The sequence below is a fragment of the Haemaphysalis longicornis genome, unplaced genomic scaffold, assembly GCF_048455015.1.
Source record: "Haemaphysalis longicornis isolate Haplotype H1 unplaced genomic scaffold, Haemaphysalis longicornis Haplotype H1 scaffold_1, whole genome shotgun sequence".
Taxonomy (NCBI): Eukaryota; Metazoa; Arthropoda; class Arachnida; order Ixodida; family Ixodidae; genus Haemaphysalis; species Haemaphysalis longicornis.
The window spans coordinates 239,762,151-239,784,824 of NW_027526203.1; the positions used below are offsets into that span (position 1 = coordinate 239,762,151).

Here is a 22,674-nt window from a genome sequence, read left to right on the forward strand (position 1 = left end):
CCCTATCAAGTAATCTGCCTAGCTAGGCTACCATTCCCCAATTACACGTACACAAAAGCATTTGCCCGCTGCGGAAAACTGAATTTGACGTCGTAAAATGGTCTCTCCATTTTCTCCACGCGTGATAATATCCGCGAGACATTCGTCCTGTTGTTTCACTTCTGCAGGTCTAGCTTGCAAGTATGGAACGTTTCTGCTTGCCGCGATCGAAGGACTTCAATTTATGGACATTCTAATGATGTGGCGCGTTTAGTTGTGTCAATCAACGGCTGTCGGTCATACGAAATACTAGGTGAGTGAGGTCGCAAGCCTTAGATCGGCGATACCGTGAGCAGTTTTTCCCATATTTCGAACGGATACCTTGTGGCACAGCAAGGGCGCATGTACAAGGCACACTGCCTTCCAAACACACTTGAGCAACCTCCCCAATTTAACGAGTGCCACAGGCGCAGCCGAGACGCACCTCTTCTTGCGGAGCTGTGCCTCGGTGGTGTGCTTGAAAGGCGCGACGCCATTCAGGTCGTTTTGTTTCCTGGCAAGGGTGTCCAGCACCGCACTCAGGCTGTCCAGCTCGTCGTTCACGCTGCGCCGAAGCCTCTGCGCACACAATGGGGCGACCCGACACGTTACCATATGCACTTCGTAACAATACGCGCTAGCACAAGTAGCAGCGCGAGCCACTCGCCATTGCAAGAACGAGCATTTGTTAGTTGTTGTGGACACGCTTGTTGTTGACACGTTGCTGTGAAATGTCCCCCGACATCACTGTCCTGCTGAATATGTCTTGTTGCGGCCATACACTGACCCCCCCCCCCCCCCCTCCCCCCCTTTCAGCTCGACTTAGGCCAAGCCCTAAGGAACACCATCCTCCTGAAGTTCATCCCTACCCCGAAGGGTCAGCCGTGATCCGCCTGTGCTCTGAGCTGTTGTAGAATTAAGTGGAGGTGCTTCCCTTGTACATGCCTGCATGTAGGCGGGTACAAATAGTTTTCACCCACCCTTTAATGTTCCACTAAATATTCGCCACATGCGAGCCAGCAACATTCACGCGCAATATCGAGGCACAGGCGTTAAACTGCAGAAACAAAGTGGACATCCGTATAACACTCCGGCCAGTCGAATTTCAGTGGGCCCAACATACTGCATAAAGGGGCGCTATCGTTCGAAAAAAGAAAAAAAAAGGCAGCCGCGGACTAAGGAAATTTATTCGGCCTTGCTTTTAAAGCACCGACGCGATAAAGGGAGCCCCGAAGCATACGCCCTGTGAAATATTTCAGGCTAAAAAAAAAAAAAAACTGAAAGGACGTTGTTGCCGAACTAGTGAGCTCCTTCATGCACGATTCGAGCAGTGTATATCCTACATATTGTAGAAGATCCGGTCATTGTTGGCGGGATTGATGGTTCACCGCAGTGCCCCGTACATACCTCGACGCTGGTCTTGAGGCTCAGAAGCTGCTCGGCACACCCGCTGGGCTCCATGGCAGCGGTCAGCGACAGGGGCTACGCTCGGTCCGGCCTCCTGCGACAAATGAGACGCCGCCAAATGAAGGACAATCAGGGTACTGCGCTGCGAATTAATCACCGCTATCACGCTGTGCTGGCTCTAGCACCCACGAAAGTATTCATCGGTGATTATCGCGGAAAAAAATCGCTGACAACACGTGGAACGGCGTATGAAGCGCGCATTGTTCCTGTTCAAACAATGGTGCCAACTTATCTGGTGCCCGCTTACGGCATGTGTGGAGGAATGGCCGAGGGATTGGCCAAGGCCAATCAGCTGCTTCGAAGGGACATCCGGTGTCGAAGACGAAACTGCGCCTCGTCATGTATTAAAGAAGAAAACTACACGTTTAAGCGCCGACACGACGGGTCCAAACATTTCCGAGCATAGTGCACCAGGTAACGAGCCACCACTGCCGTGTCGAGTTGACTTCACCCCCAGCAACTGGGCGGCAGCGGCGTGGAGTCAGCGCCAGCAGTGCCACCCCCACCGCCGCCTCGGTTAGACGCCACCCCTTTCGGCATGCGGTTGATTCGCCCCTGTAATAAGTCACTTGCCCTTGCAATCGTGCTCCGCCTCCCTGCTCCTCTTCCCGTTCGTCCCACCTTTTCTGTTCAACTTTTGCCGACATGGCCAATCTTACGCAATAGAAAGCGAGAGCACGGCAATCAGACTGTCAACGTAGTGCAGTTCTTGTGCGCAGTCATCGAAGGTTTCATTTCAGGCGACTTTGCAGGATCGTTTTATTCTTGCGAAAGGAATAAATGGGCCGTCGAGTGAAGCAACAGGAAAACGACTCCTTCGGGTGCGTTCCATAGCAAGAAACTTTTCATAGCACGAGCTCAAACTCGGTGGTAGCGGGAGGTGGCAGTCCACGCCAGATGGAGACAACGGAAGGACGCAGCCGAACGACCGAACAGGCAAGCAGCAAAATTCACCATCGTCGTAGCTCCCCCATTACACTGCTGCAGGAGCAAGTAGCGGCGCAACTCGTACGAGACAGATTGAAGCCATTCGAAGGCATTCAGGCAGACCGCAAAACAAAGCGTCTCAACCGGCAAGATTATGAAGTCTATCGACAACGTGAGGCGGATGGAAGGCGTTTCAGACGTTCAACTGGGTACTCATGCTTTTGCATTACCAACCATTATAAGAATTGCTCAGGCGCCCTTGAAGTTTCTTTTCGGTGTGCCGCGTGCCACTTCTTGTACGCAGTTGTCTGTAGGGACTAATGCATTCTGCATGCAACAAACCAGTAAGCCAATTTCTCGGATATGCCTAACAGTGTAGGACCGTTCACTTTTCCCAGGGGTAACGCGAAACGAATTTGATACACCTGAACAATTTCAGTGCGCAAAAGGGGTAACCCGAACCTCTGCGTCGCCCTTAACAGCCAGCCGTTCCCAGTCCCATCGAGCGCTGTTCGGACCTGCAGCTGCTCCGAACCGTAGAAGAGCGACAAGGAGGGTGGCAAGCTCGAGCAACCTTGAGGAGATCGGTCTGCAAACTGCACCGCGTCCCGAAGCACTTTTCACTGCTGCGCTGTGCATAGGCTGCTTCGGAGCGCTCTGTGGGGCAAACTACCACAGCTAAGCGTTGCTCAGTGGGTGCTCGTCGTTGCACTGCTGGGGAGTAGGTAACGCCCAGTAACATGTATCCCATGGTTTGGCAGGCGTCTGCGTGTCCGGGCGTCTCGAGTGTGCAGTTCGGAACATTTAGTTTCACTATAAATGCGCAGGTCCGAGGAGTTTCGCTGATCAGTCTGCTTTCAGTGCAGATCTCTGTGTTGGCAATATATCCTTCGCTACGAAAGAACATCTATAAAAAATTAAAAAGACTGCAGAACTAATGGTGCCTCAAAGTTTTCTATGAAACCACATGAAAGTTACACGTTTTTAACAGAATGCATTATGACTGCTATTCATTGAACGTCTGGATTTAGGCATGCACCGTTATTTAGTAGTTATACCCAGTGAAAGCTTTCACCATGCAGTCAATAGGTGTCGAAAACTTTTTCGCACATCCTATTTTTGCGCTGGATAGACTTATTTGTGGGGGAGTTCGCCGGCCGTAGCGCCGAGCCGGCCCCTCCAGCCGGCCCCTCCACCGATTAATGGTGAAATGATTGAACAAAACGGAAGAAAAGGTCGGTAGACAGAGAGGAAAGAGGCGCCACGCGCAGATAAATAAAGGCAAGTAAACTGAAGTGAAAAAAAAAAACCCAAGGTGACGTAAACGCCTCTGAAGGTAGTACGAAAACATTTCGCGATGATCCCGCAATGTAATACGAAAGGACAACGCAGCAATGGGGATAATTAGGCGATAGCATCACAAGGCGTCCCCTTGCTCAGGCATACTTCTATGACGACCAATTTCGCTATAGCGACAAGAATAAACGATTAGATAAAGGATAACTATAGATAAAAAGAAATGAGGAAAAGTACGTTCACGCTAAGTACGGGTTCGCTTCGTAGAGCGAGCTAATTTTGTTTTTATCTAATCGTGTTTATAATCGCAGTCTGTAGTCCTTGCTCTCATTTTTCAGCCCACTTCAACACAGCATAATTACGGATACTTTACTTTATACCGCCTGGAAGCTGCGCCGCTGAACTCATTCTTAAGCTGTGCAAAGCTGTGCAACTTTCCATAGGCACGTCGTGTCGGCGCCGCAGGACTAGCGATATATTTTTTTAGAATGTGTAGTGATTTGCGTGCATTTCATTTTTAGTTGGATATGTGGGACAAAGTAAGCCGTTTGTCAAGTGAAGTACTTTAAAAATGCGTTCATTTCTCACTGGAATCTTGATTCTATTAAGCGCAACGCATGGGTCCCATGTGATGCCTCGCTGCTTTGAATATACAGCGCAAATGCTGTTGCCGGCGTTGAACATAAATCGTTCTCGTTTGGCTAAATTAGCAGCCTATTTATCATAGGTTTGACCTGCCTTTCGCAGATAACTAGGTGACAAAAAATTAAAAATTCATCTGGACGTCATCCACATAATACGGCAGAGAGCGCTGCAAGGCATTTTTACTAGAATGGTTTGATAAAAAAATGCAACTAAGAACACCTCCTTGAGGAACGCCATGCTCTTGTGTACATGTTTCTAATAACCACCTAATGGAACCCAGAAAGTACGGTGGCTTAGAGCTTCTGATAAAATTTAACTTGTCTCCTCACATTCCGAACGAGTGAAGGTCTAGTAAAATTCCGCGTGATCAAGTTTCATCGAATGCCTTGTCAAAGTAAAAAAAAAAAAAAAAAACCAACACGCAAGACTGTTTTCGGCGAAATGCATCTTGTGCGTAAGACTCGAAGGCCCCAAAGTGGTCTGTGGAAAGGCGCGTTCGAAATTAGGCCTGCCCGATAATCATCACGAATACGGTGAAATTCCAAGAAATGCAGTAAACGCGTCTGTTGATCATTTTCTCCAGCAGCTTACACAAGCAGCTTTTAAGGGCTATTGGCCTATAACTGCCAGGTAGGCACGGGCTTTTTCCTTGCTTTAGCTCAGGAATGACGATTGCCGCTTTCCGTTATTTTGGCAGCCGTCCAATTTACCGTATCAGGGTAAAAAGGCATAGGACTGCTTCAAGTGTGTGTCCACGTGTAAGTATTTTATCATCTCGTACATTATGATATCCGCCCCTGGGCTGTTTTCACAGAGGTTGAAAGCGCAACATTAAGTCGTGTTAGAGGAAATGTCGAATGATGTTTTCTTGTTGCGCAGAGGTTCACGGTCCGCAATGTTTTTGGGGTGGAAGAATTGTGTCGTATAGTGAGCAGAGCTGGAGAAGTGTTCAAAATGCTGGCCGAAGGTATTAGTTTGGTCTTCCAGCGTATCGCCGGTCGTGCTAATTATTGAGCGACTGCTCGGGTTTTGTCCCTGGAGTAAGCTTGTTTTTCATACAGTGTGTGTGTGTCTTTATATAAGCAAGGGATGTTCAACTTTCCGTTTCCGCTATACGTCGAATGCGCCTACCTTTAGTTTTCGCTCGTTCAAAACCTATGAGGTTATCTCACTGGTTGGATACCCGCTACGCTGCCCCCTCCCCCTTTACATTCCCCACGCTTTATCTTGTTTGCGTGCATTCCGACATTCCCCGCTCCACTGTTGTCTTGTTCTCTATCTGAACGGAAGCTCGAGGAATGGAGGATCGTGCGGAATCAATAATATCAGCGGTGACGTCTGTGGAGTGGTAAATTTTGAAATGGCATATAGATGCGTCTTGTACATTTGTTTGAACCTCTTCCAATCCGATAACTTTTCTTTAGGCCTGGCTGTGCATGTTGAGAGTGCACGGCTTTGATTGGACCCGACTATAATGTAGGATAAAAAAAGTTATATCCCCTTCCCTCCGGAAACAGAGATGCATGCTCAGCTTGACCGCAGTGAAAACGAAAACGACCAAAATCGAAACGCAATGACCGCAAAACGAAAACAGTTCGGCCAAAATAAAAAAGAAATGACCCAAATGAAAACATGAAACCATCGATCGATCAAAACGAAGTTCTTTGATTTCGCTGAGCTTTACCCTAATGTAACTGTTTGGCGCACGTTATTGTAGATCGTTATTCTGCGATTATCGGAAACGTCTACGGTTTTCAATGGCTGCTCGCTCTTCCGCGGAGCGAACCACGTGCGGCCTACACATGCCGCGCCAGAAGATGAACTGCCCGATGAGAGCGAGTGACCGCACCTGAGGTGTCGCATGATGTGAGCGACGACGACGATGTATGCTCCAACACTGGCACAGTCAGCACTATCTCTGGCCAATCCCCCCACGTGGGTACGTGTCAAACACTTCAAGGGAATCACCACCATCATCGCCATTAGAGCCCGTGAATAAAGTTGGCTCGGCCGCAAGGCGTTTCGGCATACGCCAGCAACGACGAAGCTTCGCTTGAAAAATGGCCGCTGCATGCCAAATGGATTTGCGACAACGCTCCATTCACTTACAGCGAAGAGGGAGAACCTATTGCCACGGGCTGGGCAGCTGGACGGGTGGCGCCACCACTCGGCGCTCTCCTCGTCAGTGGAATGAGCCGGTGCATTGGACTACACAGCCTCCCGTTCTTTTTGACGTGTTTGCTTCGGTGCTTTGTATGTTTTGGTGGCGTTGTGAGCAGACATGTGAGATGAAACGAAGTCTAAACAGATGTGTTGTGTTCTTAGATGCAGTGATGACTACGTAAACTTGTCGGACGCGTCTAAAGTTGGGTATCGGCTGCAATGGCATGAGCGCTTTTTGCAGCGATCTGCGCTTGGCTCCACCCGTTCTGAGTACGAATAAAACTACTATTAGTATTATTTTCTTCTTAAATGCACTAACGGCTACGCAAACTTATTGGCTGCTTGTAAGGGTGGGGAAGGGCTACATTGACACGAGCGCTTTTTGCAGCGCTCTGTGCCTGGCTCCGCGCGATCTGAGTAGGAAAAAACTATTAGCAATATTAGAATTCATTTCTACCACTTTAAATTATCTTCACTGGTTTCAATGACTACGGTTTCCACGCCAGCCTTAGCGCTGGAATACCTCGATACGTGTGCTTTAAATAGAAAGACACCTGCATACGAGATGGATTACCGTGTAGCCGTAGAAATGTTGTGGTAGTTTACACTGTCTGTAACCGTGAGCTTTGTACCTTCGGTTTTTGTGAACGACACTGTGACAGCATGGGAGCCTGAAAGCCGAAATGGAATTCCCACGTTTGTGGTGGTCATTTTATCAAGAGCCAAAGTTATTCACCAACTCAACAGCCCAAGCTACAAACCATCCCTTCTCCCCTTCCCGTTTTACCATTCGCGTAGAATAAAAGCTGGCACCGATAGTTAAAAAATGTGGCAGTGTTAACGTCAGCCGGGGTTTTTTAATGCTTAAGTATACTTTACAGAGCACCTAAAAAAATCGTGTAATGCCTTGTGAAGACACCAAAAACGCGCGATTAGTTGCCTCAAATATGGGTGCATGAGCCCGAGTCCTCCACCACAGACACATTTCCGACACGCTGGAAAAAAGTTTAGATTTGGAGAGGGGGCATGGGAGTTCAAAATTAAACAGCAAAATCATCTAGCCCTCCGTCTAATGATTATGATGGTTGAACACAAAGCTTTCTTCGTGCGAAATCGAATGGGAAATGGTCCAAGTCAAAGACGCTGTGATCAAAAGACCAAACTGCGGGCTGGTCAAATTCGACGCTTAACTAGTCAAAGTTTAAATCCAGAAGGCAACCATAGAGCTTTGCATACGATAGAGCTTTGCGATAAACCATCATCGTCGTTAGACGGAGGTGCGCATGATTTTTCAAGCGTAGGTGGCAGCTTGTAAACCGACGGCAGCATACAGTTGTGAAGCTGAGTACAGGTTTCGGGTACCCTCCTGTCTTGCGTCCTTCAGCCACGCAGGAATTGGTTTTTGAAAAACCATTTACCAACTAGCCAGCAACCATTGCAATTCTTGTAAAGCAATGCTTCTCCACGACAAGCAATAACATTCTACTATCATGCGGTATTTATTCTATCAACGATTCCCGATGACTGTAGTAAGAGCATTTCTGTGAAATTAAACACGTTTCAGCCGTAGGTAATGAAGATACGGAAGCGTCGTCTGTTTCTGTTTTGAGGTAAATCTTCGAAGACACCCTCCAACTTTGTCGTTCCCTTGTGCACGACGTCGGCGCCGTTTCGTCATCAACTGCCCAAGGCCAGCGCCGGAGCATTCCTAGATCGGTTGCACACACCGGCTTAGTGGGAGCATTTAGCGGCAATATACTCCTCGATTCGCGAAACTGCATGCAGGCATGAAAAAATTGCACGAAGCAACGAACTTTCACTTCCACCTTGACTTCCAGCTTGGCGCATTGAGCGTCGTCTGCTATTTGTAAATACTGAGTATGGGCGTAAATAACACACATGGCATGCCTCGTAAACGTCACATCCACACTCAAGATCTACCGATCTGAAAAATGCACGTGGGGTTACGTACGCTTTGCAAGCCGCACCCCAGAAAAACGATAGAAAGCCATGCACAATTACGCTGCGCAGACCACCACCGGAATTCCACTGACGAGCGGTTCGCCACGGGCGGCGCTGTTCGCTGAAACGACGGTGGTGCCATACAACGGCCGCCCGGTCCCTATAGCAGAGTATGTATCGTGTCGCACTAAAAAAAATACATGCATTTTTTTTTTTGTTAGGCGTCAGAGGTCAACCAGAATGTTTAAAACAGTCGCCCTCGGTGTTGGCACGACGTGAATGTCAGAGCGGATGATGCGTGTTCAGATCCCGCGCTAATACATGGGGTGCCAGAAGTTCATCTATCAAGTTTACGAATTACGCGTGCTCGTTAGGTGATAGCCGGGGGTACGTATTTATATCGAGCACAACGCTAACCGACCAAAGACAACGCCTCATCGCCACCGCTTCTACAATAGTCATAAGGTTCATTTCTTGACAAACGACCAACTTTTTAACAACCAAAGCTACACAACCAGGTGAATGAGCGCCGCCGACTGTCTTTTCTAAAAAAAAAAGTTTATTGCTCTAGACAGTTCATTGGGTGTTCAAATCTGTTTCTTGCGACTTGATACACTAGGCTGATAACGTATAATAATTTAGTATATTTCGTCTAATGACACGGCAGATGTAATGACATTCAAAGCGAGCGACCTTAGCTACAAATGACATTTGTTTGGCCGTACGGGTCCATACAGAGAAGCAAATGTCATTGCATAATGATAGCAGTGGCGATTGGGAAGCTTGCAGTATTGTAAAATAATGTAAATGCGTCCGGAATGTTCTTAAACCTTTTAATTCTTTAAAATAAAACAAATCTAAGTTTGAAATTAGCAACGTGTAGCTGTTTTATGTGACATTCGTATTACAAGCCGAGACAACAAAGCAGCAAACCTGGCGGAGTTTAGCAGATGGTATCGTTTACTATATATATATGATATTAAAGCATGCAGAGCGAAATGAATTACTTGTTAGGTTTCAAACAGCTATTGCTCTACAGCTTATTAAACTTCCTTGTTTAGTGACGGACCACTACTGTCGATGCTACTCATTCGGTTCGGAAGCTAATGTGAATGTGTTCCCCGAACTCATTCAGTCACCGAATGCCATTCGCGTAAATGTAATTTAGTAATCTCGGGTAGCGCCAAACTAATGAGATTGACAGCTAAAGTCATTCGCTATAAATGTCAGCTTTGCCGTGTTATCGGGGTATAAATTTTTAATCAGGCTTCAATTTCAATTGGTAATTTTTTGGGGCATTTTCTTAGGTTTGGGAACGTGCGTTCGTGTATTTAGTGCGTGGATTTGGTGCGTTATCTCGGAGCTTTTCTTTTGCACGATCAGCAGTTGGACGCCGTTCCTTGGATGCCTCGCGCGTCAGTGGGAAGTTGGGAACACCGTCACGTCAGTTTCGTCATCAGAGCCATCTGGAGCTGACGACGGATCGGGCTTTTTGGGGCGCTGTTTGCCCCGCGGTTGCATGGGGGGACCGCCTGATACGAGGTGGTTTCAGAAGAAGGCTCGTCCCCGTTTTCATAGCCACACTCCCAGAGGTGTCAGTGAGAGTTGGAATTGGACCGGGACGGGCCACGGAACTCCCGATGCTGTTGGTTGCCGCCGCAGCCGATATTTGCAAGCGGCACGGAAACTTTTTGAGCTTCTGGGAAGGGCAGGGTGGGAGCAGGTCAGCGTTGCTGCACTGGGCCGCGACCAAGGCCTGGCGCCGTTTTAAAGCGAAGCTTCCGTAGTTGCACTGGTGGCATTGTCGCAACCAGAACGCACTGCAGGAAAGCCAACTTTAGACAATGGGAGGGGATGATGACGACGATGAAAAAAAGAAAACGCTTCCCGTGGTCGCAATCGAACCTCGATCCCTCGCGTTATGAAGCCGAAGTCTATCCGACTGCGCCATCATTTTGCTTTTCAATTCACTGCCTGCTTGGCAACAAAACAAAACGCACTGTATCGTACACAAATTAAAAGCTCCAGCCTCATCGCTTTCGGGCTATTTACTTTGGGTTCAAGGCGCGGGCGTTGGCTCTGGACTTCGGCTGATGTTGAAGTGCACTTGTACGCGTGACGTTTACAACAAGAGCAAATACTAGAAGGCAATAAAATGCAAGTGCTTTAATACTTGCCGCCTCTTCACTCAAACACCACCACACACTCCACCTTTAGCGCATTATCTGCATTGATTGTAGGGTTTAACGCGCCGACGCTTCGCGGGCGATGAGGCGCGCCGTGGTGGAAGGCTCCGGATTAATTTTGACCGCCTGGGGATCTTTACCGAGCGCCGAAATCTCGAACACACGGGCGTTTTTGCACTTTCGCCTCCATCAGAAAAGCGGCTGCCGCGGCGGGGAATCGAACCCGCGTCATTGTGCTCAGCAGCACAACGTCTTAGCCACTGAGCGACTGCGGCGGGTAGCGCATTCTCTCAAACAAAGTTCAAATTTACTCCGTATAAGGACGACGATGGGTGTGTGTGTGTGTGTGTTGGGGGGGTGGGGGGGTTGTAAAGGATTCGTTCGCTGTCGTCTGAGTTTGGACTGACTCGCCGGCAGTTTGCATTTTGATCGTTGACGCTTTGACTGATTGCAGCGGCTTTGACTTCGGCCCTTTGCGATTTAATTTTCGCACGCAAGAAAGATTCGTGTTTCAACCACATTCGTCGTAGACGGAGGGGATTTGAACTTGTTTAATAAGTGCTCGTTTAAAAAGTTGTCCGCGTTCTTTGTGCGCTCAAGTTATATACAGTCATTAATAATGCGCTCTCTCTGTGCCGGTTCTGTGGATTTGCCTGAAAGCCGTGTTGGCAATGTGAAATGCATTAGGCTTACGAAATAGACTATTCATGGCGGAAAAAAATAGGGAGTAAAGATACGGGGAAGAGATACGGCGATTTTTGGCCTGTAGCTCGTACGTTGTTCTTTTCACTGATTTTACATGCTACTGACACCTGGGATATCCTCATGAATTGAGTAAAATGAGCAGATAACAAGGTTATAGTTGCAAGACCGTGCCCGTTGCGTGATGAACTGGTTGTAGGTGAAGGTCTCAAACACCTTTTGCTTTACGTTTTTACGTTTATGAAGGTTAAGTTTCGCTATAGTCTGTTGGCACTTGAAATGTAGTATCCCTGTCCCGTCTCGATTGCTCTTACTCTGACAGTTTAAAAATAACGCCTGCAAAACAACTGTCGCATTATTTGGAGCCAAAAACGAGGACAGTATGATGCACCAAAAACGAGCGCACCCGAGCGACTAAGCAAACACAACTTGGTGCAACATTTTCCCCCGATATGACGTGAATGTGCCGCCCGCCCGGTTATCAAAAATGTATATATATTACTATCCTGACCCACTGTAAAAGCGTCCGGTCGACTGCACAAAAACTATTCGGGCGAAGCAGTAAACGAGTACTACTGTCGAAATTGCACAGTAGCATCAGAAATAGCATCAGAATGCCAGTTTAGTAACGCATTTCCAAAAAAGTCTAAATGCTGTGCCGACGGTTCCTCTCAGCGTTGAAGGAGCACGACTAAATTGATTGGATGGCTATGAGTTATACCCACAGTGGCATGTAAACGATATTTGTTGGCCGCGCGGTAACATTTTCCCACGAATGACCACATGAGCAGCAATGCAAGGATGATCGACGCATGCCATACAAAAAAAGAAATGGCAATGTAGGCCAACTCTGAACATAGCTGATGTTTATTTCCCTGCCCGCATCAGCAGAAGTGCGCCACTAGTGAACCAGCAACGTTTACCTCATTTTAAAAATAGCCAAAGTATTCGACGCACAGAGCACGCTGTTTACAAATTTCGGATCGCGATTGGGCAGGTACAGCATGCGAACGGGGTCGGCGTTGCCCAATTACTAGCGCGTCTGCGTGAACGCAAGTGTAAAATGTCGCGGCAGTCGCATTCCAGTGGGGACGTATTCAAAAAAAAAAAAAAAAAAAAAACCGTCTGGGGATGGCAGTTCACATTCGGAAAACAAGTCGCGAAGCATACAGGTACGCAGCCACCCATCACGACATCTGCCCAAATGATTCCAGACCGCGCAGCCAGAAATGTTCATGCACTGGGACAAACAGCAGTAGGAATGCCACGCCTCGGCTGTTTCAAGCCCGGTCACCTGTGGCTTGTGTAGCTGCTCTCCTAAAACGTTTTCTACGCTTCCTTCGTCTACGAGCAGGGACATTCGCGTACGCTTTGTTTTCCAATAGCAGCAAGTACCACTCCGAAAGGCAGGCGGCTCCTGGTGTACGCTGGCTGCCGCACGGCCTACGTTAAATGTCAGTGTATACATAGTCTATCAATGGAAGTGAAAGCAGAATTTTCAACCGATGTGGAAAACCTGCAACAGGCGTATAAGCCGATGTATGTGCGAGGCTATATGTGCTCCCTCCTTTATCATGGCTACGACACGCTTCGGCAATTAAAACTGAAAGGAAGCTGATTTTGCCTAAGTTTTATTCAGTTGGTGCCGCGTCAAAGGGGCGTTACCAGACCAGGACCGCACAGGTAAACAAACACCCACTCGCCCCTGGGCTGGCGTGAAACGAAAAGGGTGTGGAATTCAAGCTCACCGCCAGCTGCGTTTTTCCGAAGAGCGGCAGCCGCTGACACTGACCCGGCCACAATGTAGAGACCCACTGACGCCGGTAAAGAAGGAAGGATTGCGGTGGGAGCACGGGGGCATGACGCTACCCCTTCCCTCGCTTATCGGCGGCCGAGAGGGGTTTTCAACAGCCGCTACTCTGTCCGCTCGTATCAAGACAATATCGCCTCGCTTATCTGCGCTCCGCTCTTGAAGGTTCTAAATAGTGTCCTACATCGTACATCGTACTCGCGCCAACTACAAACCCCGCGGTCTGGAGGCCAGTCGCAATAGCGACGCCGTTGCTTAATTGAAGACTATAGGCACGTTGCGCTGAAGTTTGACGCATGAGCAACGCGCCATTTTTCTATATCCTGGTGGTTAAGGGGCCCTATTCTCTACTTCATAAATTTACGGTGAATTCGCCATATTTGTTGCGTAAGCCAAACTTAAGCAATTAGTGATGTGTGCACGATGACGACATGCAATGTAATTTGACGCTTAGCTTATGTATATATCGCGACCAAGCTATCAAATATTGCGTATAAAAGATATAAAACACTTCGAATGTCTTGTAAAAATTACGACGGCAGCCGAGGCTGGAAGGAGAAACACATTTTTTAAGGTTAAAATTGGAGTCAACACCACAAAACGATCAAGTAGCGCTGATCCAAAAGCTACAAAAGCGAGCGCAATGCATGTGTTAAGTTAAATAACATCACACAATCTTTTTTTTTTTTTGCCGTGTCTATTTCTTTCAATCGCTTTCAGTAACATAGTCGAGCTCTGTGCTTCAATGCAATTTTCGCTGCGTTATCCCCTTCCCGGCCGTCACTGCCTCCACGCTATCGCCCGCTGCTATGTTACAAGCGCATTAACTCTATGCAAGCGTGAACAGAGAAAAATAAGGCCGTGACCATCGGTTCTATGACGCGGTAAGGACAGCGAAACGCCGCGCCTGATAACGGCAGAGCGTACTGACGGCGCCGTGTTGAGTTCACGCTGGAACTCCTTCAGCGCAGTAATGAATAAAACAGTCAGCTTTCTCCGTTATTTTTTCCTTGAATTCGATCATGTGACCCCGCAGCTTACTAGGTACAGTGTGGACAAATGCCATGCATTGGGTTCTTTGTAAGAGGCTTGAACTGCCTTGTTATGTTGCTGTTACGCCAAACAAATAATTGTTATTTTATTGCCAAACATAAAAACAAAATACAGGATGTGTTTTTATTAGAACAGTCAAAACTCTTATTTCTTTCGCCAGAGAACAGTTTTAAACCGCGCGTCGTGCGAAACTGCGCCTGCTGCAAAATCAAGGGGATCTCACGGCGTCGAAGGTAGTACAATTTTTTTGCCCTATTTCACGGCGACGGCAGCCGCCATATGCAAGGTGTTACATAACACCGCGTCACTTTTACGCAGCTGAAGTTTCCAATGTGTGACGTAACCGTTGCCACCAACTGCTTATATTAATTACTTCACGTCTTCTCAGCCAATCACCGAGATGGTGTGACCTAGAAGCCACATTGTTGTTGAATAGCAAAGCCAGGCCTACGTTGTCATGTCTCCTGCATTCCGTCTAGTTTTTCATTGCCGACCAAAAATTGTGTGCTTTCAGCAGCGAGAAATAAGCGAACTTTAATACTGGGGCTGTAAACGTCGTGAAATGTGAAAATGACGAAAGCACACACAGCACCTTTGTCAGCCGGAAGCACGTGACCAAAGCTGAAAGCCAAGCAGACAAAGCTTCCGGCGAATTCCCAATTCGCGTTGAATTTATGAAGTCGAGAATACGTCCCCGGTGCTTCGGTGCGTCATTTTTATTGTGAAAGATGCCATGCTCATCAGGACCTCTATTCGTAACACTCAATTTTCGTAAGCGTTGCCGTCCAGACCAAGATACCAACAGCCATGATTATCACGAGTGAAGCCACGGTCGCCAACACGCAGAAGGCTCTTGGTAAGATGAATGAACAGTTTCAGCGGCGCAAGTTACAAAACGTCAGTCGCTGATACTGTAGCCGACCAATCAGGTTGTAGGTAATAAAAAAGGCAAGAAGGAATGGATGCATTCATCGCGGCTATTTTTCTTAAACCTTGTCTCAGTGCCACCCCCCATACCGTTGGCACGGCACGCTGCAGGCGGTGCGTGATACGGGTCGAGAAATCACTTCTCCTTTGTCGATGCCCTAGCGTGCACGCTACAAGCAACTTTACAAGGAAAAGTGCCGCGCTCACAGCGGCCTCGGTCCGGTGCGTGGTGCCTATGCAGCGTTCCAAAAGAAGCCGTCCCAATTACTTTACGCGTATTGTAACGTATGTTTAGCACAAAGCAATGCGCACGGGAGTGATACCGTGCTAACGACAGAAACGCGTCAACGCTATAAGCGCCACTGAGCCTCGCCTTCTATGACCATCTGAAGCTTGAAGCTGTTGCTATTTGTGACGTTTTTAGTGAACTCATTACCACGGTACAAATTAGGTTATTTGTAAGAAAGCTGACCTTTCCGTAAAACGTTTCACCATGTTTCTCTACATGGACTGCACATCTGACACAACACGCGTCGGAGGCCTGCCAATCTATACGGGAGTGATAGCTTTTTTTTTGTGAACGCTGTGTTCGAGCGAATATCTCTCTCTCTCTCTCTCTCTCTCTCTCTCTCTCACACACACACACACACATATACAGTTGAACACGGATATATCGAACACGGATATATCGAATTATTGTCTATATCGAACAGTGCAAACATCCCCTTGAAAATCCCATGCAAAAGTATAGGACTGTTGTGCGCGTGTATCGAACTCCTGATCACGGGCAAATTCGATATATCGAATTCCGCGCCGAAGGTGCCCCTGAAAGTTTGCTTCCTCTGATGGGGTGGAGTTGGTGATAATGTTGACTCATCGCAGGAGCTGCCCGGCTTGGTGAGACAGAGGCGACGTCCACGGCATTATGTCGCTTCGATGGCCTTCAACAACTGTTTTCACGCTAACACGAGGGGCAGCTCCATGATAGCTAAAACGCGGATAGTGATTGGGGCGAAATGACATAAAGGAACAAAAGAAATTGACCGGAGGCACTTTTTTTCTGTGATTGAGCTGTTTGGTGGCTCGTGCAGGGGGACCGATGCGGCGTTGTATGTTTGTTTTGTCCAAGGCATTCATTTCGGAGCAACGAAGGCGGGGATTCGTCGGGCACAGGCTGCTGAAAAGATGTTGGTTGAAAAGGCGTTCGGAATTCCTCGCAGTAGTTTTGAGGGCGATGCACGCATCAACGTTGACGTAAAGGCGAATGCAGCACAACCCGCCCCGGCTATTCAGGAGCGTGTCGGGTGCAAAGCGACTTCGTTGCACGCCTCCAGATGGGGGAGGTGTTCGGTTCGGATACTGAAGATAACGGCACTCAGTGCCTGACAACGTTCCCAACCGCCTACTGCAGCCGAGGTTCCGTCAGCGTTATTCGCCTCTGTTGTGGCGCAGTGTACAGCGTTGATTTTATCTATTGTGCGTGTTTGTAATCTTGAAGACAATTTGGCAACCTTTACGACGCAGAAGAAAAAACAAGCGAACCTCAAAGATATTTTAGTGATAAATAAAGTGCGGTGGTCATCATGCTGCGGTTCGGAGTTTCCGTGATTTGAGGGTTAAAACTGTAAACTACCGTTTTCCACGACTTCAGAAAACACTCAGTGATGTGCGGATTTGTCAGATAATCTTCAGATAGGCGTATTTTATATATAGAATTATCGATATATCGAATTTTTTCTCGATCCCCTTGGAGTTCGATATATCCGTGTTCGACTGTATATATATATATATATATATATATATATATATATATATATATATATATATATATATATATATATATATATATATATATATATATAGAGAGAGAGAGAGAGAGAGAGAGAGAGAGAAATAAGGGTTGGCTGTCGAGAAAACCTCGGAACGCAAAGGGGAGGATGTGGCAAGTCATAGAAACAGATGAAGAATTTGGAAAGAAAGAAAGAAAGTGGAGAAAGAATGCCCGCCGGGTGGGATCCGAACCCACGACCTCCAGAATACCGGTCTCGATGGCACCAGATCGCACCAGACCGGTATTCTGGAGGTCGTGGGTTCGGATCCCACCCGGCGGGCATTATTTCTCCACTTTCTTTCTTTCTTTCCAAATTCTTCATCTGTTTTCTATGACCTACCACATCCTCCTCCCCTTTGCGTTCCGAGGCATTCTTGACTGCCAACCCTTATTTCGGTCTTTGATTTGATTTATTGTAGGGTTTAACGCGCCGACGCAACGCAGACGATGAGGCGCGCCGTAGTGGAGGGCTCCGGATTAATTTTGACCACCTGGGGATCTTTAACGTGCGCCGAAATCTCGTACACACGGGCGTTTTTGCTTTTCGCCTCCATCAGAAAAGCGGCCGCCGCGGCCGGGAATCGAACCCGCGACCTCGTGCTCAGCAGCGTAACGCCTTAGCCACTGAGCCACCGCGGCGGGTCCTTATTTCGGTCTTAACTCAACGAGCCCCTCATTTCCCATTTCTGATTCGCTACATGCATAGCGAGGGCCTCTGTTCTGGCAGTCTTGGTGCCGTGGGAAACTTAAGAGGGTTCAACGCTGGTCGACCACTCTCGACATGTCGTAGACACTCGAGTCACGGCCCGGGGGTTAAAAAGAAGGTACCCTTCACCCCGAGTAGTCCGAGTGGCGCTGGCTACCACCCCCAAGTACAGGAAACAAAAATACCTTAACATAAATACCCGAGAAAGTGGTGGGGAAACAGCCCCGCCGGTAGCGTAGTGGTTATCGCACCAGACCGGTATTCTGGAGGTCGTGGGTTCGGATCCCACCCGGCGGGCATTTTTTCACCAATTTTTGGGCACCAAAAATTCTTCATCTGTATCTATGACCCACCACAACCTCCCCTTTGCTTTCCGAGGTTTTCTTGACTGGACAACCCTTATTTTCTGTCTTATTTTCATCGAGCCCCTCATTTCCCATTTTATGATTGGCTACATGCTTAGCGAGGGCCTCTGTTCTGGCAGTCTTGGTGCCAAAGGTAGCTTAAGAGGGTTCAACGCTGGTCGACCATTCTCGACATGTCGTAGACACTCGAGTCACGGCCCGGGGGTTAAAAAGAAGGTCCCCTTCACCCCGAGTAGTCCGAGTGGCGCTGGCTGCCACCGCCAAGCACAGGAAACAAAAAATACCTTAACATAAATACCCCAGAAAGTGGAGGGGAAAAATAGCCCCGCCGGTAGCGTAGTGGTCATCGCACCAGACCGGTATTCTAGAGCTGGAGGGTTCGGATCCCACCCGGCGGGCATTTTTAAACCACGGCAGGTTTTATATATATATATATATATATATATATATATATATATATATATATATATATATATATATATATATATATATATATATATATATATATATATATATATATATATATATTTATATATATATATATATATATATATATATATATATATATATATATATATATATATATTTATATATATATATATATATATATATGATGATTTAATTTATTTCATCCGCACCGCCTCGTGTCATTCGCCTTTGGAGTGAGCTGCCTGATAACATTGCCACTATACCTAACCCCGAAACATTTCGCAATCAGCTACTCGCGCTTTACACTATTTAATGCTGTTATAAAATTTTTGTGTAACGCCTGTTACAGGATTTGCGTTTATGTTGTGTTTTTTTCCCTCGCAAATTGTATGCTTTTTCGTTCCGTTAACGGCCCCAAGTGTTCATGTACGGTCAAAACGTGGTCACTTTGTACTTCGGAATATGTTTAATGCGTTTATATTTTGTTGTTACGATGTTCCTGTTTGACATTTATGCTTTGTATTGTTTTACGTTTTCAAATGTCCCCTTACTCTATGCCCTCCGATGGTGCCTGTAAGGAGTGAGTAAATGAATAACGAAATAAACAAATAATATATATATATATATATATATATATATATATATATATATATATATATATATATATATATATATATATATTGAGAGACGACGGTTGGCGTGGCCGTTTGTTCCAACACTCGGGCCAAGGAAGAAGACCAAGCGGTGAGATTATTTACAGGTGATGATGATGCCGAGCCCATCGGGGGTAGCACTGATGATAGTGGGTGATTATGAAGAAGCGTCGGTAACATAACCCAAAGTACTGGGAGCGTAGTCACAGGGTCTCACATAACTTCCCCTGCGCGAGCGGAAACGGCCTCCTGGACGCGAGTCAGTCGGTGGTACGGCGGTTGAATGGCTTCAGCCGGGATACATGGACGATTTCAGCACGGCGACGGCGTTCTGTAGGCGCAGTCCCCGCGTGATACGATAGTTGACAGGAGAAGTCTCTTCTAAGATTTGGTATGGGCCAAGAAAACGGTGGAGGAACTTCTCGCACAGTCCGGGGACGCGAACGGGTGTCGATTGATTGTAGGGTATAACGCGCCGACGCAACGCAGGCGATGAGGCGCGCCGTAGTGGAGGGCTCCGGATTAATTTTGACCACCTGGGGATCTTTATCGTGCGCCGAAATCTCGTACACACGGGCGTTTTTGCTTTTCGCCTCCATCAGAAAAGCGGCCGCCGCGGCCGGAAATCGAACCCGCGACCTCGTGCTCAGCAGCGCAATGCCTTAGCCACTGAGCCACCGCGGCGGGTGACGCGAACGGGTGTCCATAGCAATACTTCATCCCCGGGCCGGAACCGCACAGAGCGATGGTTCACGACGTAGCGGGTTTTCCGTTCGTGCTGCTGAATTTCCGTTCGACGTCGCGCGGGGTCTCGGCAGTGGGCGAGCCGCGAAACGTACTGCTCATGAGATGGTAGAAAAAACTGGATTCTAAAGTAATCGATGGGGAGCGGCCAAAGACGAGAAAGAATGGTGAATAACCGGTAGTCTTTTGCCTTGCGGAGTTGTAAGCGAAGGTTACAAAGGGTAGGATAACGTTCCAGTTGCGATAATCAGGACTAATGTACATGGAGAGCATGTCCGACAGCGTTCGATGAAATCGCTCGGTCAGACCGTTCGTCTGGGGATGGTAGCTGGACGTTGTTTTGTGCGCCGTGTTCGAAGCACGCAGAAGCTCTTCGACAACGGTAGAGAGAAAAACCCTGCCGCGGTCGCACAGAAAGATGCATGGAGCTCCATGGCGCAAAATAATGTTGTGCAGGATGAAGTCTGCCACTTCCCCGGCGGTGCCAGAGCGAATAGGCGCAGTTTCGGCGTATCTAGTCAAATGATCGATGGCCGTAACTATCCGTCGGTATCCACATTGGGTCGCACGTAGCAGTCGATAAAAGTCGATGCCCACGCTTTTAAGGGAGCCGAAGGACAAGGAAGAGGCTGCACTAGTCCGGTCGGCGGAGCAGTCGAACGTTTGCGGTGCTGGCAAGAGCTGCACGAGCGGACGTACTAGGCCACAACTGTAGAGAGGTCAGGCCAAAAGTAGCGGCTACGTATTCGCTCGTATGTTTTTGCGAAGCCAAGGTGTCCAGCGGTTGCCGCATCGTGATATTGTTCGAGGATACGACGTCGAAGTGGACCAGGTATACCCATTTGTTGCCATTAGGATGGTAATTTTGGCGGCAAAGGACACCATGGAGGAGTTGAAACTTGGTGAGTTGACGACGCGCACAGCTGGTGGGAGGTGGCACACGACCGTCGAGGTAGCCCATGTAGTCCATGATGGGGCGGCAGTATGCGTCTGCTCGCTATAGCGAGGGCAGGTCACCGTGTCCAGTAGTGCTAGGGAAAGTGATGGGTGCCAAAGGGAGATCGTGGTCGAGGCTTTCCTGGAAAGCAGTCGACGGAGAAGACAATGGGCAACAAGACAGGGCGTCTGCGTCCGTATGCTTCTTTCCGGACTTATACGTCACGGAAAAGTAATATTGTTGGGGGCGGAGAACCCAGCGACCAAGGCACCCAGACAAGTTTTTCATGGAGGATAACCAGCATAGCGCATGGCGATCTGTCACCACTGTAAAGTGACGGCCATGGAGGTAAGGACGGAATTTTTGAACAGCCCAAACGACGGCAAGGCATTCCTGTTCTGTGATGGAGTAATTTTTCTCGGCCGGTGTCAACGAACGACTAGCATAGAAAACGACCCTCCCCCGGAGCTGAGCATCACTTTGAAGGAGAACAGCGCCGATTCCGTGGCCACTTGCGTCTGTGTGGAGGATAGCGGGCTTGCTTTCATCAAAGTGGCAGAGTACCGGGCTAGACGTTAAAGCGGCTTTCAATGTCTCAAAGGCTTGTTGGCACTCGTTCGACCAAACGTAAGCTGTGCCGGGCTGTAGGAGCTGGTTGAGGGGGACCGCAATGGTGGCAAAGTTCCGGACAAAGCGACGGAAATACGAGGCCAACCCGAGGAAACTACGAACTTTGTTTATGTACTTTGTTTGAGAGAAATAAAACATATCATATCATATCATATCATATCATATCATATCATATCTTTTTGTTGGCATAGACGCGTAAATCCGACAATGGCAGCGATTTTGTCGGGGTCGGTGATGACGATGATGGTTGGATGTTAATGGCGCAAGGCCAACTAGGGCAAAGAGCGCCAAAACAGTGGTTAAATATGAGAGGTGAGAACGTAAACACTAAAATCAGTAAGCAAGAACAAAAGTAAAATCAATAAAAGACAGTGAGGATGGCTGGTTTATAAGGCCAGGTTGTGATCATGCGTGGTATGAAATCAAGTCTAATAATTTAACTTCTGCTAAATATTTAAAAACGTGCTTGACAGAAAACGTAGGATCATCAGAGAGAAAAAACGCTGGATGTAACGGGATGTGTTGTCTGTAAAGTTGGGTGAAGTGTTTGTGTCGTGTTGTGTCGAGTGCTTTGCGTTGGAGTAGTACGTGGATTACAGATAGGGCCTCTCCACACCCGCTACACAGGGATCTTGGAGATCCTGTGAGCAGGTGGGAGTGTGTTATATGAGTGTGACCTATTCGTAACCTAGCAAGGGCAACTTCAGTGTGTCTGTTGTGTGTGTCGGTCGTGTATGGTCCCAAGAGTGGCTTTATTATGTGTAGTTTGTTGTCTGTCTGTTGATTCCAGAGTGCCTGCCATGTTTCGCGAAGGTGTTGTCTGATGTGTGGCTTGAGGTCAGTGTAGGGTACTGTTGCTATGTCCGGTGTATTTGTATGTGCAGCAGCAGCGGCCATCTGATCCGCGGTCTCATTTCCCGCAATCCCAGAGTGGCCTGGAACCCAACACATGATCACCTCAAGATTTAATGCATACGCTGACATAATGGTTTTATACACTACATTAAGAACATCGTTTTAAGAAGACTTGTTGGACGATAATGCATGTACAACACTCGGTGAATCTGTGAAAATGATAGACTTGGGTATTTCATGTTGGACTATGTGATTTAAAACAAGCAAAACTCCAGGGGCTTCCGCGTAAAAATGCTGGTTTTCAAGTTCAGGGTCTTAGAGACTCTAAAATCGTGTCCGTGCGCCGTACAAGACACAGTAAGGGCAGT

General features: G+C 47.8%; 1 protein-coding gene across 2 annotated transcripts in view; it reads right to left on the minus strand.

Moving 5' to 3' along the window:
* Positions 1-22,674, minus strand: part of LOC144143039 (sterol O-acyltransferase 1) — a 130,473-nt gene that overhangs the window by 47,224 nt on the left and 60,575 nt on the right. The window contains exons 1-3 of one of the 2 annotated variants that reach the window (XM_077674862.1): positions 13,115-13,273; positions 1,426-1,519; positions 464-597 (exon numbers count right to left, since the gene is read on the minus strand). In XM_077674862.1, coding sequence (XP_077530988.1) covers positions 464-597; positions 1,426-1,479 — 188 coding nt within the window. In that variant the 5' untranslated portion in view covers positions 1,480-1,519; positions 13,115-13,273. Of the gene's footprint in view, positions 1-463; positions 598-1,425; positions 1,520-13,114; positions 13,274-22,674 lie in introns of those variants that run through there. The other variant, XM_077674869.1, reaches the window with a different exon arrangement.